The sequence below is a fragment of the Trichechus manatus genome, unplaced genomic scaffold (assembly GCF_000243295.1).
Source record: "Trichechus manatus latirostris isolate Lorelei unplaced genomic scaffold, TriManLat1.0 scaffold00092, whole genome shotgun sequence".
NCBI classification, from domain to species: Eukaryota; Metazoa; Chordata; class Mammalia; order Sirenia; family Trichechidae; genus Trichechus; species Trichechus manatus.
In genome coordinates this window covers 7,604,894-7,621,842 of record NW_004444028.1, presented here as the reverse complement: position 1 = coordinate 7,621,842, position 16,949 = coordinate 7,604,894, and the positions used below count along the sequence as shown (strand labels likewise).

General features: G+C 45.6%; 1 protein-coding gene across 1 annotated transcript in view; it reads right to left on the bottom strand.

Annotated features, from left to right (window-relative positions):
* The window catches only part of MCF2L2 (MCF.2 cell line derived transforming sequence-like 2), a 235,619-nt gene that overhangs the window by 99,005 nt on the left and 119,665 nt on the right, over window positions 1-16,949 (bottom strand). The window contains 4 exon segments of the mRNA XM_004382342.1: window positions 1,609-1,719; window positions 7,145-7,315; window positions 12,463-12,654; window positions 16,278-16,469. Coding sequence (XP_004382399.1) covers window positions 1,609-1,719; window positions 7,145-7,315; window positions 12,463-12,654; window positions 16,278-16,469 — 666 coding nt within the window.

Sequence of the window (16,949 nt, the reverse complement as noted above, 5' to 3'; positions counted from 1 at the left end):
CAAACTGCTCCCTAACTCTAAAAGATGCCTGGCGCAACTCCACCAACCGTGAAGAACTGCAATGTTTACGTCCTCATCTGCCCAGGATACAGAAGGGTGACTAAATCTGATAGAAGAATGTGGCTTTCTCTGAGAAAAGTCTGCTGGGAACTCTGCCCACACTGTTTCTACGTCCAGGAAGAAAAGTCTAAGGCTTGCTTTTTGCCTAATTCCTTAACGGCCAGTGAAATCCCTGTGGGTTCCTTTATCTGGATACGTCAGGGACTGAGGATGCATCTGACCTCTTGCCTCTTGCTGGAGTTCACTGGAACCCATGATCTCTGGCCTCTGTTTAGAACCCTTCAGGCAGCCAGATTTAATTTAATTTTCAGTGAGGCAAGGGAAAGGGAACAACTTCTAGAATCACCACAGAGCAACATACAGTCACGACTCCTTGGGCTTTTGAAGATAACGCTACTTCACAATTGCACAGTGCTTGGCGATCTTCAAAGCATTCTGACGCACGAGATCTCATCTGAAGCTCTCAACAGTTCCAAGTGGTAGCTGTTGTTATTCTCCTTTGACAGACGAGAAACTGAGGTTTCGAGAAGTTAGGGTGCTTAAACCCAGGCCCTCCTGGTTCCAAAGCTCATGCTGTTTTGTTTTTTAAATTTTATTTTGAAATAATTACAGGCTCACAGAGGTTGCAAAGAAATGCGCAGGGAAGTCCCTTGCAGTCTTTCCTTAGCCTTCCCCAGTGGTGACACTTCATACAACAACAGCACAATGTCAGAGCCCAGAAGCTGACGTTGGCATGATCCAGAGTTCATTCAGATCTCACCAGCTACACATGCACTCGTGTGTGTGCGTGCGCAAGCATGTGTGCATAGCTCTATGCGATTCTGTCGTTCTCTTTTTATACATGAACCACATACTATACTAAAACCAAAAACCAAACCCGCTGCTGTTGAGTCGATTCCAACTCATAGCAACCCTATAGGATAGAGCAGAACCACCCCCACAGGGTTTCCAAGGAGCAGCTGGGGGATTCGAACTGCTGACCTTTTGGTGAGAAGCCTGAGCTCTCAACCACTGCATCACCAGGGCTCCACATAGCAATTTTAAATATGAGGTCAGGTTATAGGAAAGAATAAAGCAACATCTCTCTCAACAAAACAGTATCTAACAACAAGCACAAATATGACAAACAAGTTTTTTTTTTTTTTTGGCATCAAGTTGCAATTAAGGAAAGAAAAAATATCCAACAAACCTCTCAGCTCTTGGGAGCACTAGTCTCTGCTGTGTGCCTTTGTGAGCCCGACTTCCAGAGGTGACGATGGATACATAATAAAAAAAACAACACCAAAAACCAAACCTGTTGCTGTCGAGTCGACTCCAACTCATAGTGACCCTACAGGACAGAGGAGAACTGCCCCACAGGGTTTCCAAGGAGCAGCTGGTGCATTCCAACTGCCGACCTTTTGGTGAGCAGCCTAAGCTCTTAACCACCGTGCCACCAGGGTTTCCAGATACATAGTAGGGGAACAATATTTATTGATTTATTGATAATTATGGCAGCAATATTCTCCAGGTCAAAAATTTCTATCAGTCAAAGAAAGATGATCTTACCTTAGCTTCAAATTTAGTCTCATCACCTTCCCTTCCCAGGAAGTTCAAATCTGTCTCCATACGAGATTCCTTGGATACTTTCCGAGGAGGAGCTAGAGGGATGGAGAGAACCTGTCATTAATCGGTTTATTCGACTTGTAAGTAACTCAGAGCACTTAGCCTGACTTGGACAAGTAGCCAGACCATGTTGATGCAGTCCATTAGCAAGGCATAACTGAACTGCTGTGGTGATTTCCTGGATGGTGGTGAAGAGGAGGCAAAGGAGAGACATGGGAGAGAAACAGAGTCCTTGACCCCAAGGACTTGACATCTGAGCTGAAGAGACCAAAGGCACACCCATTAAACCACAGCAAATCAGCAAACGTAATGTGGTAAAAATGACAGAATTTCCATCATTCCCCCTTTTAAGGCCCAGCTAAAAGGCCACATTCTTCATAAAGACTTCCTTGACTATTCTAAACTTCATGGATTATTTTATGCACTGCTGTTTTAGCATTTATCATCTCTACTATACAGTATTGCACTGGATTTTGTTCTCGTATTATAAGACTAGATTCAATTACAGCTACCGTATTTTATTGTTTTTTTCTATTATAAAGGTAATTAATTTGTGCTCATTACAGAAAATTTGAAAAATACTAAAATCTTACCATATAAATACAACCACTTGGTATATATCCATACGGTTTTCTTTAAACTCCTCTATATCCATAAACATATACGTATGCACAGGTGCACACACACACACCCCCCAACCAAAAAACCAAACACACTGCTGTCGAGTTGATTCCAACTCATAGCGACCCTACAAGATGGAGGAGAACTGCTCCACAGGGTTTCCAAGAAGTGGCTGGTGGATTTGAACCACCGACCTTTTGGTTAGCAGCCGAGCTCTTAATCACTGTGCCACACACACACACACAAACAATCATACTATATTAGTGGGAAAGGAATGTCATGCCTGCCCTAGCCAGAAGAAGGATGAGCTGATGGTTGGATCCCAGGACTGACAGAGCCACACCGACAAGCGGGATGACTGTGTGATAGAATCAGCTGAGTCAGGATGGAGTCAGGCTGTCCTGTTCCTGCTCTCTTCTGTCAGTACTCTATCTCCCTTCTCGCCTCTGTCTTTCCCACAGGTGGTCTCAGACACCTAGGAGATGTCATTCCATTTCTTCAGGCTGCATGGCCATCTGGTAGTAAGACTGGGACATTAGGCTTTCCAACCGAGCTTTACCAGAGGGTTGCATTGGGGGTGATGGCTAGAGGGCTAATAGGTAAGTGGTTCTTTGAGTTCTTATTTGTCACTGAGGCCAACTCTTGGGTGTATACCTCCCCTGGGAACTCAAAGGATGCCTGTGATTAACCCAAGGCAGGATTTAAGCACTTCTAGGTCCTGTGGCCAACGGGATTAGGTTGTATCTTGAGTCAATCTCTTTTGAGATATAAAAGGGAGAATCGAGCAGAGAGGATAGGGACTTCATGCCACCAACAAAGAAGCTCTGGGAGCAGAGTGCGTCCTTTGGACCCAGGGTCCTGCACTGAGAAGCTCCTAGACCAGGGGAAGATTGATGATAAGGACTTCTCCCAGAGCTGACAAAGAGAAAGCCTTCTCCTGGTGCTGGTGCCCTGAAGTTGGACTTCTAGCCTCCTAGACTGGGAAAGAATAAATTTCTCCTTGTTAAAGCCACCCACTTGTGGTATTTCTGTTACAACAGCACTAGAAAACTAAAACATCATCCATCTAATCCCACCAAAATATCACTTTGATTCTTATATCTGGTAGACATGATGGAGCTTGACCATCTGGCCTCCAGAGGCTCCTTCCAACCCTTAGATTCTATGTGTCATCAGGAAGTAGTGTTCTGTGGGTTTTTTCATAGACATTTATGTCAAAACCTGTAGCAAAGTATACTGTTTGCTGTCCCAGGTTATGTGGCCACTGAAGCTACTTTATAACCACGGACAATCCCTTGGGCTCCTCACTCTCTGTAAACCGAGTAATTCCAGGTATAACAACTGGATGCTGGAAATGCATACACTGTAGTTGGTGACTCCATGACTGAGACTCAATCACCTGTTTTTAACATTGTAAGTATAATGAAATAGTTCAAGGCGTGGACTTGGAAGCCATACTGTCAGGGTTCAAATCCGGCTCTTCCAAGTGTAAGATGCTCATTACCAGCATAGTCTCTGTGCCTTAGCTTCTTCATCTGTGAAATGCGGAATAACGATAAAGCTCACAGAGCAGGGTTGTTAAGAGGCTTTAATGAGTTAACTTGCACAAAGTGTCTTTAGCTCATGGTAAGTGCCCAGTACATTGTAGCTATTATTATAGCCACATGGAGCTCTGGTGGCACAGTGGTTAAGAGTTTGGCTACTAACCAAAAGGTTGGCAGTTCGAATCCACTAGTCGCTCCTTGGAAACTTTATGGATCAGTTCTACTCTGTCCTATAGCGTCGCTATGAGTTGGAATCGACTCGACGGCAATGGGTTTGGTTTGGATGGCCACCTGGCATTAAAAGAGCTTGCTCACATTCCTTATGGACTTTAGAGAGGTTGCATATTGTGCCCAAGGCACCCAGCACACAAGAGTCAGAGTTGAGACTCTGCTCCCATCAACAAGCACCTCTGCCTACATTCTATATACAGTGAAACACCATAGTTTATCTTGGCCCAGACCCAGTTACTAAGGAATAAGACAAGTGTGTCTGAAAAGCCTGTTAGTGACCTGAGTCCACACCATGGTCACTCTCCAAAACAAAAGCACAGGACTATTCTGTGAAAAGAGTTAGTCACCTGACCAAGGTCAGCGATACCTGTTCAGACATGATAAAGACTTGCTTACCCTGGAGAGGGTCATTATCTGTTATGAAATCTTGTGTCTGAAAAGCTGAGAAACAATGTATTGTTTCTGTTTTATAAACTTGTAACAAATACACGTGCCTCAGAACAATGAGAGAGGCCATGTCATAGAAGTAAACAGAATATTAGCCTTGGGAAAGAGCCCTAGATGAGGGATTAGGAGAACCAAGCCTTGTTTCTAACAGTGGCCCCAAGAAGGATGCTTCCGTGTGCGTGTGCATCTGTGGTGTGTGTGCGAGTGTGTGTGTGTGTGTGTGTGTGTGTGTGGTGTGTGAGTGCTTGTATTTGTGTCTGCGGTGTGCCTGTATTTGTGTCTGTGGTGTGCTTGTATTTGTGTCTGTAGTGTGTGTGTAAATGTGTCTGAGTGTGCATGTGTATATACGTGTGTGTGCACAGAAAAACTAAGGAAGGAAATGCACTAAACTGTTATCAAGGCCTACTTCTAAAAAGTGGGATATGTGATGCATGATGGAGGATTGTAAATTATACTAAATGGAGAATTACTGTAAGACCCCGTAATTTTCAGATAAACAAAAACTGAAAGAATTTGTCGCCAACAGACCTGTACTACAACAATTGTGAAAGGATATTCTTCAAGCTGAAGAGAAATGACACAGCGTGGTAATTCAGATCTACAAGAAGGAATAAAGAACACTGGAAATGGTAAATATGAAGGTAAATATAAAAGACTATATAGATATTTTTCTTCCTATTAATTTCTTTAAAAGATCTATGATGGGTTAAAGAAAAAAATTATAACACAAAATTCGGGGATTTAACATATTTAGATGTAATATTTATGATAAAAAATAGCACAGAGGATAAGTAGGGGGCATATGGAACTATACCACTGCAAGTTTCCTATATTTTACATTAAGTGGTACAATATAACTCTAAGTGAATTGTGATAATTTAAGGATGCGTATAATAATCCCTAGGAAAAAACCACTGGGGGTGGGAGTGGGGAAAAACAACGCAAAGGGATATGTTAAAAAGATAATAGAAAAATTAAAAGAGAATACTAAAAGATATTCGCTAACCCAAAAGAAGGCAGGAAAGGAGGAACAGGGGAATAAAAAGTTACTAGACAAGTAGACAACAATAACGAAACAGTAGATCTAAACGCAACTATAAAAAATTACATTATATGTAAATGGATTAAAACCTCCAATTAAAATGAAGAGATTAATAGAATGTACTAAAAAGGCAAGATCCAACAAAACGCTATCTACAAGAAATGCATTGTAAAAGTGAAGATAGAAATAAAAAAATGGAAAAAAGACAGACATGCAAACACTAACATAAGAAAGTTGGAGTGCCTATGTTAATATCAGACCAACAGACAGACAGACTTCAAGACAAGGAGTATTAGTAGAGATAAGGAAGGAAGGAAGGAAGGAGATTTCATAATTATAAAAGTGTTAATACGTCCAGAGGACATAACAATTATAAACATGTATGTGATTAATAACAGAGCTTCAAAACACGTAAAGCAACAAATGACACATACATCATGTCCAAATGCATTTTACCCCAGGAATGTTAGTTTCAACATTTGAAAATCAATCACTGTAATCCACCATATTAATAAATAAAGGAGAAAAATCAAATGACCATCTCAATATATGCACACACACAAAAAAACATCCAAAAGATTTCAATAATCATTCATGGTAAAAACTCACGTCATACCAGGACTAAAAGGGAACTTCCTCAAGCAGATAAAAGGCATCTATGAAACACTTAGAGCTAACTTCATACTTAAAGGAGAAACATGAACTCTTTCCCCTAAGACTGGGGAAAGACAGGATGTCTGCTCTCAACACTTTTACTCAACACTGTACTGCAGAGCTCAGCCATTAAAATAAGGCAAAGGTGCAAAGATTAAAAAGGAAGAAGTGAAACTGCCCCTACTCACAGACGACATGATTGTATTTCTATACATGTTCTTATTATTAGTTATATATTATAAATTCCATTTATTATAGGGCTAAAAAACATTAAATGCCTAAGACATTTATACTCAGAACTATTACACTGCCAAGAGAAATTAAGGCAGACTTAAGTAAATGGAGAGTTACAGCACATTTATGAGTTGAAGAATCAGTATTGTTCTTCCCAAATTGATCTACATATACAGTGCAACCCCAATCATAATCCTAGCAGAAACTGACAAGGTGATTCTAAAACTTATATTGAAACGAAAAGGACCTAAAACAGCTAAAACAATCTTGAAAAAGAACGAAATCGGAAGACTTACACTACCTGATCTCAAAGTTTACTAATAAACTATAGAAATCAAGACTATGTGGCACAGGTGTAAGGACTTACAAACTTTTCAAAGAACCAACTTTACCACTCCACTGTTAGGAGCATCTCTCGGGCCTTCTCAAGCCCCTTGCTGGAATCTACTTTATGCTAGTGTTATTTGTGTGTTTGTATTGTTCCTCCACTATACTACGAGCTTCTCCTTGACTTCAGGCACTCGATTTTACGAAGGTTTGTAAGTCCTCAATGCTTGCACTAGGCTACATCCGTCATTTACTTTAAACAATATCTGTCAAAACAATGACCATTTTGCATCTTCCACAACCACCATCTCAGCCCTCACGGGTGCTGATGAAACATGGAAGTCACGTAACTTCCTTCCCCAAACTACCTACCCAAGGCAGAGACTTGGCTGGTTTTTGGTGACACCCATTTTGGGGAGGACTCAGGATGGGGGGCCACAGGTTGTACTGGGCGAGTCTGTTTAGCTGCCAGTTTCTTCAGGCTCACTTGCCTTTTGTCAAATATCTGCTGCACATCATCCAGCTTCTGCAGAACTTTCTGGGCCTTGGCCTGCAGGAACAAAGCAAACCGTGAGCAGGTGTCTGCACTGAGCCCAAAGAGCTTCCTCCAGCTCTCCCTGCCCCATCCCTGCCTCCCTCAGATGACCCTACTCTAGGCGGCCATCCATATGCAAATCTGCCTCAGCTGCCTAGAGCTGTTGTAACAGAAACACCACCAGTGGGTGGCTTTAAAGAACAGAGGTTTATTTTCTCACAGTTCTGGAGGCTAAAAGTCTGAATCAGGGTCTCAGCCACGTCAGTTCCTTCCTGGTCGGTAGCCGCAGGTCCTCTTTGGTTCTTGGAGACCCTCACGTGGCACCTGGCTTCCTCAGTGTGTGCTTGTCTCTTGGTCTCATCTGCTCTTTTTATAACTTAGAGGTGATTAGGTTTGGACCCACTCTATGCTTCTATGGCCTCATTAACAACAAATAAAACCCTGTTCTCAAATGAGATTACATCCAGAGGTACAGGGGTTAGAATTCCAACACGTATTTTGGGGAGACACAATTCAATCCATAACAAAATCACTACATGGATTGCTTTGCTCCAGAATTGTGCTTTTAAGACCCTGCATCTCCCACTTGACACTTGAGGGCAACGAGGCAAGGACTGTATCCTTCTCGCTGCCGTGTCTCCAAGGCCTGGAACACTGCCCGGCACAGAGCCGCGCTCAGGAAATAGCGGCTGAGTGCGCAAATGGGCACTAAGCCATGTCCACGAATGGTAGCAAAGGATGCCGCAGGCCATTGGTGAAGGGCATTGGGCCACGTACAAAACAGGAGGACTTCAGAACAAAAGACGCACCCTGAGGAAAGAGATGGCAGGATCAGGGGAACCACAGAGGACGTGCAATAAAAAAGACAGTCATTGAAACTTTATTCTGTGTGACCCCTCCTCGCTCTAGTTAGGAAAGCAATAAACCGAAGAAATACATGGAGAAAGATGAAACTCACAGGCGTTCCCTTAACCTGATATACATGTTCTACAACAAGAAGAATAAAACAAGGCCTGAAATTCCTTGAGTTACACCAAGACTGAATTCAGCAGAATGCATGTCTTCCAGGCTTCCTCCCAGCATGATATCCCTCTTGCCAAGGCGAGTCAGGGGAAAGTGGGTAGCCCTTTCTCACATCCAGCTGCTGGATGACTTTAACCACCAAAGAAGGGGCCCAGAAAAAGAGTTCTGAGCCCTCACAACCTGTGTGAGGTGCCAGTACCACGAGTGCAGGTTCAGAACACACCCAGAGAAAGTGTGAATTTTGTCTTTTTTTTGCTAGGCCGTCCGCTGGAGCGCCTGTGGTGAAACAGCTTGTCACTTACAGGCTCAGGACACTGACAGCTGACCTGTGGACCGAGATCTGGGGTCGGTCTCACTCTCTGGAAGCTCTCACAGTTTAGATCTCCATTGTCCAAGACAGTAACCACAAGCCACATGTGGCTATTGAGGACTTGAAATGCAGCTAGTCTGAATTGAGATGAGCTGTAAGTATAAAATACACACTGGATTTCAAAGACTTCTTATGAAAAAAAGGACTGTAAAATATCTCAATATTCTTTTATATTGATTAGATGTTGAAACAGTATTTTCATGCTAGGTTAAATATTATAAATATTGATTCCACTTGTTTCTTTTTTAAATGTGGCTACTGGAAAATCTTTAATAACATATGTGGCTTGCATCATATTTCTGTCAGACAGTGCTGGTCTAGACCAGGGGTTGACCAACTTTTTCTGCAGAAGGACAAGTGGTAAATATTTTAGGTTTTGTGGGCCATATGGAGCCCTGGTTGCACAGTGGTTAAAAGATTGGTTGCTAACCAAAAGGTTGGCAGTTTGAATCCACCAGCTGCTCCTTGGAAACCCTATTGGGCAGTTCTACTCTGTCCCACAGGGTTGCTATAGGGTCACTGTGAGTTGGAATGGACTTGGCAGCAAGGGGTCTGGGTTTTGTTTTTCTGCTGGGCCATATGGTCTCTGTTGCAACTACTGGAATCTGCTGTTATACACAAAAGTAGCCACACAGAATACATAAATGAATGAATGAGGCTGTTCCAGTAAAATTTTGTTTACGAAAGCAGGTGGCAAGTGAATTAGGCCCATGGGCTGTAGTTTGCTGACCCCTAGTCTAGACTAAGCTCAGGGTCTGTGTGCAATGGGTCTTTTCAGAGATGGTGCTCTACAGTATCAGGAAGCCTACTTTTGCAGTGGACTAGAGATTCTGACAACAGAGTTAATGAGTCAAAGCCCCCGAAGAAAGCAAACGTTCTCGTGTTAGCATGGAGGCAACGCCAGTTTGTACTCCTGGGGAGGGGGGGATGAGACCTGGTGGTGGTCGGCAACTACCGCTCTGTCCTTCTGGGAGCGGCGATGAGCTCATGGTTGAGCAAACTGAGATTTGGGTGTTAACTGCTGCAGGACGATTAAGGAACCTGACTGACTGGCTGTCAAACTGCTGTGGGGTGGCAAAGCAGGGCCAACATCCAGGGCCAGTGGGGGCGGGGCCAACATCCAGGGCCAGTGGGGGCGGGGCCAACATCCAGGGCCAGTGGGGGTGGGGACAACATCCATGGCCAGTGGGGGCAGGGCCAACATCCAGGGCCCAGGGGCCACTGTCTGGAATTCAGAGGCTGGGACTGCCACCCTGATGGGCCTGGCAAACAGATGATTATTTTCAAACCTTGAAATCTAATGAGATTTGCCCTGCTGGGTGTTGGACTTGCTTGGTACCCATGATTCCTTCTTCCTCTCCCATCTCTCCCTTTTGGAATGGGACTGTCTTCCTTACCTGCGTTCCACCATTGTGCTCTGGAAGCAGAAAACCTGCATCCTAGGTTTCAGAGGTTCACCAGAGGAGAGGAATTTTGCCCCGGGATGGACCACGCCCAGAATCTCGCCCACACTTGATCTAGATGGCCCAGAAGATGAGGTCTGGGTGTAGAGTAGACGCTGCAATTGCGTTAAGACTTTGGGGGGTGCTGGGGTGGGAACGTGCTTTGCACGTGGGAAAGACATTAATCTGGGGGGGCAGAAGGTGGAGCTATGGATTGAATTGTGTCCCCCAAAATATGCTGAGGTCCTAAACCCTGGACCTGTGAACGTGACCTTGTTGGGAAAAACAGGGTCTTCCTTTGAAGATACAGTGAAACAAGTGCAAGCCACAGAGCGACGGAACTGCTTTGTGTTTCCAGGTCTTGCAGGTTTTCTGCCTTTGACAGGGTGCAGTCTTACTACTTTTCTAGTGCTTGTTTTAGTGGAAAACATTTGAGTTTTCCTCCTCTGACAGGTTTCTGCCTTATACAGGTTCTGGCTTTCACAGGTTTTACTGTATTATCAGTTAAGTCTTACCGGAGTAGTGGGCCCTAGTTCTAACCTCTTCTGAATGATGTCTCATAAAAAGGGAGAAGAGACATGAACACAGGGTCACGCGGAGGGGGAAGACTCCATGTGAGGATCAGTCTACAAGCCAAGGAATGCGAGGAAATGCTAGGGGCTACCAGAAGCTGAAAGAGACAGCAAGAATCTTCCCCTAGGGCTGGCAAAGAGAGAGCAAAGTCCAGCCAATGCCCTGACTTTGGACTTCTAGCCTCCTGAACTCCAGGACACTTTGTGGTAGTTTGTTATGGTGGCCCTAGGGAACTAAGACAGGTCCATGACTCAAAAGAGGCCAAGAAGCTCCTGAAACAGTGGTCCACCCAAGGTGAGGGGGACCTAAGAGCAAGGTGCACTACCCACAAGCCCGCTGCCACGTGGGAGAGTGCGCTTCTCAAAAGGCAAATCCGGTCAAGTTACCCCCATACTGAAATCCTTCAGTGGCCTCCCATGGCTCTTGGAATAAAGACTGAACTCCGTAATGGGACCCACAAAGTCTCACTTCACCTGTCTCTTTTTAACCTCACTCCAAACCCTCTTCTCTTGCTCTCTGCATTCCAGCCACCCTGAACTTTCAGCTCCTCCCTTGTGCCAGGCTCCCTCCAGCTCTGCAGCCTTTACCCACACTGTTCCTTCCGCCTGGAAGGCTCCCCAATCTCCTCTCCACCTGGTTAGCTCCATTCGTTCTCCAGGCCTTGGGTCACCCAGCACCTCCACAGGGGTCTTCCCCAACCCCCAGTCCAGACCAGACTCCTGTCACATGATGGATAAGACCCTGAGGTCTTTGTTCAGAGCACTTATCTCAGCTTGTAGCCCGAGTTTCGTGGGATGGTTTTATTAACGCCAGCCTCCCCCACTAAGCTGTAACTTCCGTGAGGCATGGAACCATGTCTATTTCTACTGATTTTTGTATCCTCGGCACACAACTCAGTACATGATACATCAGAGATGCCCATGTTTGTTGAGAAGCGAATGACTAAAGGTGACATTTGAGCCAGACTATGAAGGGTATTGTACTGGGAAAATTTGCTGCAAAAGACTCTTTAAAGTGTTAAAAAGCAAAGACGTCACTTGAGGACTAAGATGTGCCTGACCCAAGCCATGGTATTTCCAATCGCTTCATAAGCATACGGAAGCTGGACAATGGATAAGGAAGACTGAGGAAGAATGGCTGCATTTGAATTATGATGTCTGCAAAGAATACTGAAAATACCATGGACTGGCAGAAGAACAAACAAATCTGTCTTGGAAGAAGTACAGCCAGAATGTTCCTTAGAAGCAAGGATGGCAAGACCTCGTCTCACATACTTTGGACATGTGATCAGGAAGGACCAGTCCCTGGAGAAGGACATCATGCCTGGTAAAGTACAGGGTCAGCAAAAAAGAGGAAGACCCTCAACGAGATGGACTGGCACAGTGGCTGCAACAATGGGCTCAAACATGGGAACAATTGTGAGGATGGTGCAGGACCAGGCAGTGTTTTGCTCTGTTGTACACGGGGTCGCTGTGAGTTGGAACTGACTGGACAACACCTGACAACAAGAATAACAACAACATGAAGGGTACGTTTGCCAGGAAGCACCGGCCAGGCGTCTAACACCCACCCAAGGGTTTAAGAACTGGTCAGCCTGCTCAGAGGGCCCTACCTGTTCTTTCTTTCTTCCTTTCTTTCACTCTTGCTTTTTTTTTAATTTTTTTTATTTTCTACCTGAACTTTCTTAAGTAACAGGCAAAGTCCCTCACATATCCCTTTCCCAACCACCAGATCAAAATAACCCAGAACAATACCTTTATGTCAAGGGTGAGTATCAACTCAAACTGGTTGTAAAACTCCTTGGGACTGGGCAACTGGTACTCCTCGGCTGTGCCCAGGAATGTCTCGATGTCGTTCAAGGCACTGTCAACCCCTTCTCGTGACTGGCACTTGTCCACGGCTTGGGAAGCCAAGAGGTAGATTCCCGCCTCACACCACTGGCTGACCTTTTGGAAAGAAACACAGTGCCCTGCGCAGTTAGCCTGACCACAACTCAGCCACACAGTCCTCAGGAGGCTCCAGCTCACCAAGGGTCTACAAAGGCTCTGAGACACCAGGGACTGTCCTCGGACAGCATCCAGGTTAGGGGCCTAACCGTCGACAGGCCCAAGCCAATTCCACATCTGTCCACTTCTCAGGGATGTCATTGCTGATGTCAGATGGAGCCTGGCTGAAAGCAGAGAACACCAGAAAGACGTGTACCTGTGTTTTACTGACTACACAGAGGCATTCAACTGTGTGGGTCATAACAAATGATGGATAACACTGCAAAGAATGGGAATTCCAGGACACTTAACTGTGTTCATGAGGAACCTGGACACAGACCAAGAGGCAATCATTTGAACAGAACAAGGGGATACTGCGTGGTTTAAAGTCAGCAGCGATGTGGAGGGTGCAGGACTGGGCAGGGTTTCGTTCTCTTGTACTCGGGGTTGCTGTGAGTCGGAAGCGACTCGACGGCATCTAACAGCAACAACTTCTCAGAGAAGTCCCTCTGCCGGCGAAATGAATAGTATAAACTCTCTTCGCTTCTCCATCGGCAGTCACTGCTCCATCCTAGGAGACGAGAGGCGAGGGTTTTTAAGGCTGGCCTAACCTAAGAGAAACGTAACCAAAGACTTTTTGGGGTTTACCTGCTAGGCCACTTGTCTTGCATCCTTATGGGTTACAGGAACACGGGATGATGAACGAGACAATTAGACCTGGCCCTTGTGTGCCTTTTTGGGGGAAGGGAATGTCTCTTTAGGGGAAAAAAAATCACTTTCCTCTTTGGATTCCAGGCTATCGACGTTTGCATTTATTGGCGTTTGTCTTTCCTAGAAGGTGCCCTAGTGGTGCAGTGGTTAAAGTGCTTGGCTGCTAACCGAAAGATTGGCAGTTCAAACCCACCAGCTGCTCCACGGGAGAAAGGTGTGGCAGTCTGCTTCCGTAAAGATTACAGCCTTGGAAGCCCTATGGGGCAGTTCTACTCTGTCCTACAGGGTCACTATGAGCCGAAATTGACTCCATGGCAACAGGCTTGGTTTGGTTTTAGGGTCTTTCCTAGGGAAGCATCCAAGAATGCAGAGACTTCTAACTCAGAAAAGCAATATCCAAACCTTCCTGGATGCTGGGATGAAGTCTAACAATTCATTTTTTAAAAAGACTTGCTTTCTTGTTTTCTTTAATCTGTGAACCCCACTGAGATACCAGAACAGAAAGACATGGGGCCTCTGTGCTGCCTGAATACTTATAATAAAAAGAAGCTTCCAGTATAAACACATCTGTATTTCCATTACCATGGGATCTGAAAAGCTATTAAAAAAAAAAAAAAAAAAACTATACAGAGAGAAAAGATCAAAAGAGAGCACTCCCAAGTGGTTATTCCTAAGACAGAAAATCACAGGCAATTAAAATGTCTTTATTTTTTCCTAATTATTTATCCTCTGAGTGTGTACTGCTTTTAGAATAACAACAGAATTAGTAACGCTATCCGAAATGAAGGATTACCATCGTGTGAGGATGAGGAGGGATGTACCGGTAGCCGTAAGTAACCTTTGTTCTCCTCCTTCTTACACTTTCGGATTTTTAAAATACTACAAATCATGCTTTGATCTATATATACTGTGGAAACTTTCTCTTTAAACAGCATGTCTAGTCTGCAGAAAACACTGAGCTAAGGGGGCCCTTTGCAAAATCACGGCTACTTGCCGTATCAGAGATGTGCAAACACACACGTACCCCACATAAGAAAGACTAGATGCTGTCAACTCTGACTCATGGAGACTCCATGCGTGTCAGAGTAGAGCTGTGCTCCATCGGGCTCTTAATGGCTGATCTTTTGGAAGAAGATCGGCAGGTCTTTCTTCCCAGGTGCCTCTGGGTGGACTCAAACCTCCAACTTTTTCAGTTTGCAATGTTTGTAGCCCCACCCCGCCGGGGCGAGCCCTAAGTTATCGTCTCTGGAGTAGAAACTAGGTAAGGAAAACAGCAGCTGATTATTCCGTGAGCTCAGCAGACGAGGCAGGGAGTGTGCCAACCCCCTCTGAGCCACTGGCTTCTGGAACAGCTGGATTTCACTGACATGAAAGCCCCTCTGGCAGTGGGGTGATGTAAGCAGACTAGACAGGTGCCCCCAGGCACATGGGAGAGGAAGAGCTGCGGGGGTGAAGCACGCTGACTCATGGCCATGAGCCTTGTGCTGCCTGGGAACAGCTGACAGGGAGTTGCTGCTCCCGCCGCTTGGGAACTCGCCCCAGAGATCGCCGCTGAAGGGCGCCAGGGTCTACACACGCGCCTCCTTGTGGAGACAGTGCTGTTGAGCCTAAGAAGCCTGGGTTTTGGAATCTCCCGGTCCTGACTTCCAGTCTGGTTTCCCCCACTTGCCCCACGTGGTCTGGGGCAGTCACTTATCCCGGTTTCTCAGGGTGGTTTCCGTCCACCTGCATCTGGGCACTTGACCAAAATATCGATTCCTGGGCATCATCCCAGACTCACGGAATGGGAATCTCCAGAGTGAACAGCAGGGAATTTGCAGTTACAATAAGCTCATCAGGTGATTCTCATCCTACATTTTGAGAACCCTTGACTTAACCACTCTGAACATTAGACTCTTCCTCCTCTGTAAAATGAGGCCAATTAATACCTTCCTCAGAAGTTGTCATGAGGGTTACGTAAAAAAACAAAAACCAGTTGCCACTGAGTTGATTCCAACTTAAGGTGGCCCCACGTGTGTCAGAGTAGAACTGTGCTCCATGGGGTCTTCAAAGGCTGATTTTTTCGAAGTAGATCACCAGGCCTTTCTTCCAAGGCACCTCTGGGTGAACTGGAACCTCCAACCTTTTTGTTAGCAGCCAAGTGCACTAACTGTTTGTACCACCCAGGTACTCTGAGGGTGAAATGGATGACATAATTATGCTCCTGGTAGGGACAGAGCAGCTGCTCAATAAATAAATGCTCAAGTAATAAGTGTCATTATTACTTAAGCTTCTCCAAAAGGATTCACAATCTGTTGCCTTTTTATGAGGGAAACCAAAAACCAAACCCACTGCCGCTGGGTCGATTCTGATTCATAGAAACCCTGTAGGACGGAGCAGAACTGCGCCATAGGGTTCCCAAGGCTGTAATCTTTATGGAAGCAGACTGCCACATCTTTCTCCCGTGGAGTGGCTGGTGGGCTTGAACCACCGACCTTTTGGTTAGCAGCCGAGCACTTAACCACTGTGCCACGAGGGTTCCTTATATCAGGGAAGCACTTTGCAAATGTACTGCTTGATTCCCAGTACTCCTGAAGAGGAATCAAGAAATACCCCATAAGGTCAGGCCAAACACGCTCGTTAGGCCTGGACCCACGGAGTGGGAAATGGACTTTCGTTCATTCTAGCGGGATGTGGTGGGATGGCTGGGGCACTTTCCACCTTCAATACCTCTCCTACCAAGAACTGCCCAGTTCTGAATGCTTTCTGAGCACTTCTGCACAGGAAGTTCTTCATCTCTCAGCAGTTATACGGGACAGGGAGGGGCAAGGATGATTCAGACCATTTTACACAAAATCCTGCAGGTGCCATGTTCACGGCCTTGCTCTGCTCACCTTGTCCAGCTGTCTATGCAGTTCCAAAGACTTCCTTAAGATGTCGTTCCTTTTCTTGTTTTCATTGATGAAGTCATCACAGAGGTGTCTGAGCTCCACACACTTGGGTCTGATGGTGTCCACTGCGGGGTGATGGCTTTGGATGAGTTGGTCCCCGATGAGTGCAAGCAGATGGGCCTTTTCCAAGCGCTCCTGTGAAATGAACATCCACAGTCGAGCATCAGTCACCAGGTCACCGTGAGGCTGAATCAACCAGGCGCAGCTGCCTGGCATTGTGCGCAGGCTGGTGAGATGCCGATTCAGGTCTGAGGCTGAGAGTCTGAGGCCAGGGAGCCTGGGGAAGCTCTGCGGCTGCTTAAGGCTCCCAGGAAGTCTAGCCTGGCGCAGGGTCATCCGCACTCCGAAGAACAGCAAGTCATTCATTCAAATATTTGCTGAGTTCTGGGCTAGGCACCGAGGGCACTTTTCAACAGAATGGAGAACTCAGATAATAAATGTGTTATAGGAATAATAAAATTATTACAACGGTGATGAGTTCCAGGGTGTAAAGCATGGAACGTTACCGTGCACGTAAGACGACGTTCTGGATTCCCTGCCAACCGAAGAGGGAAGACACAACCCACGAGGGGCGAGCTGAGGTCAAGACACAACCCACGAGGGGCGAGCTGAGGT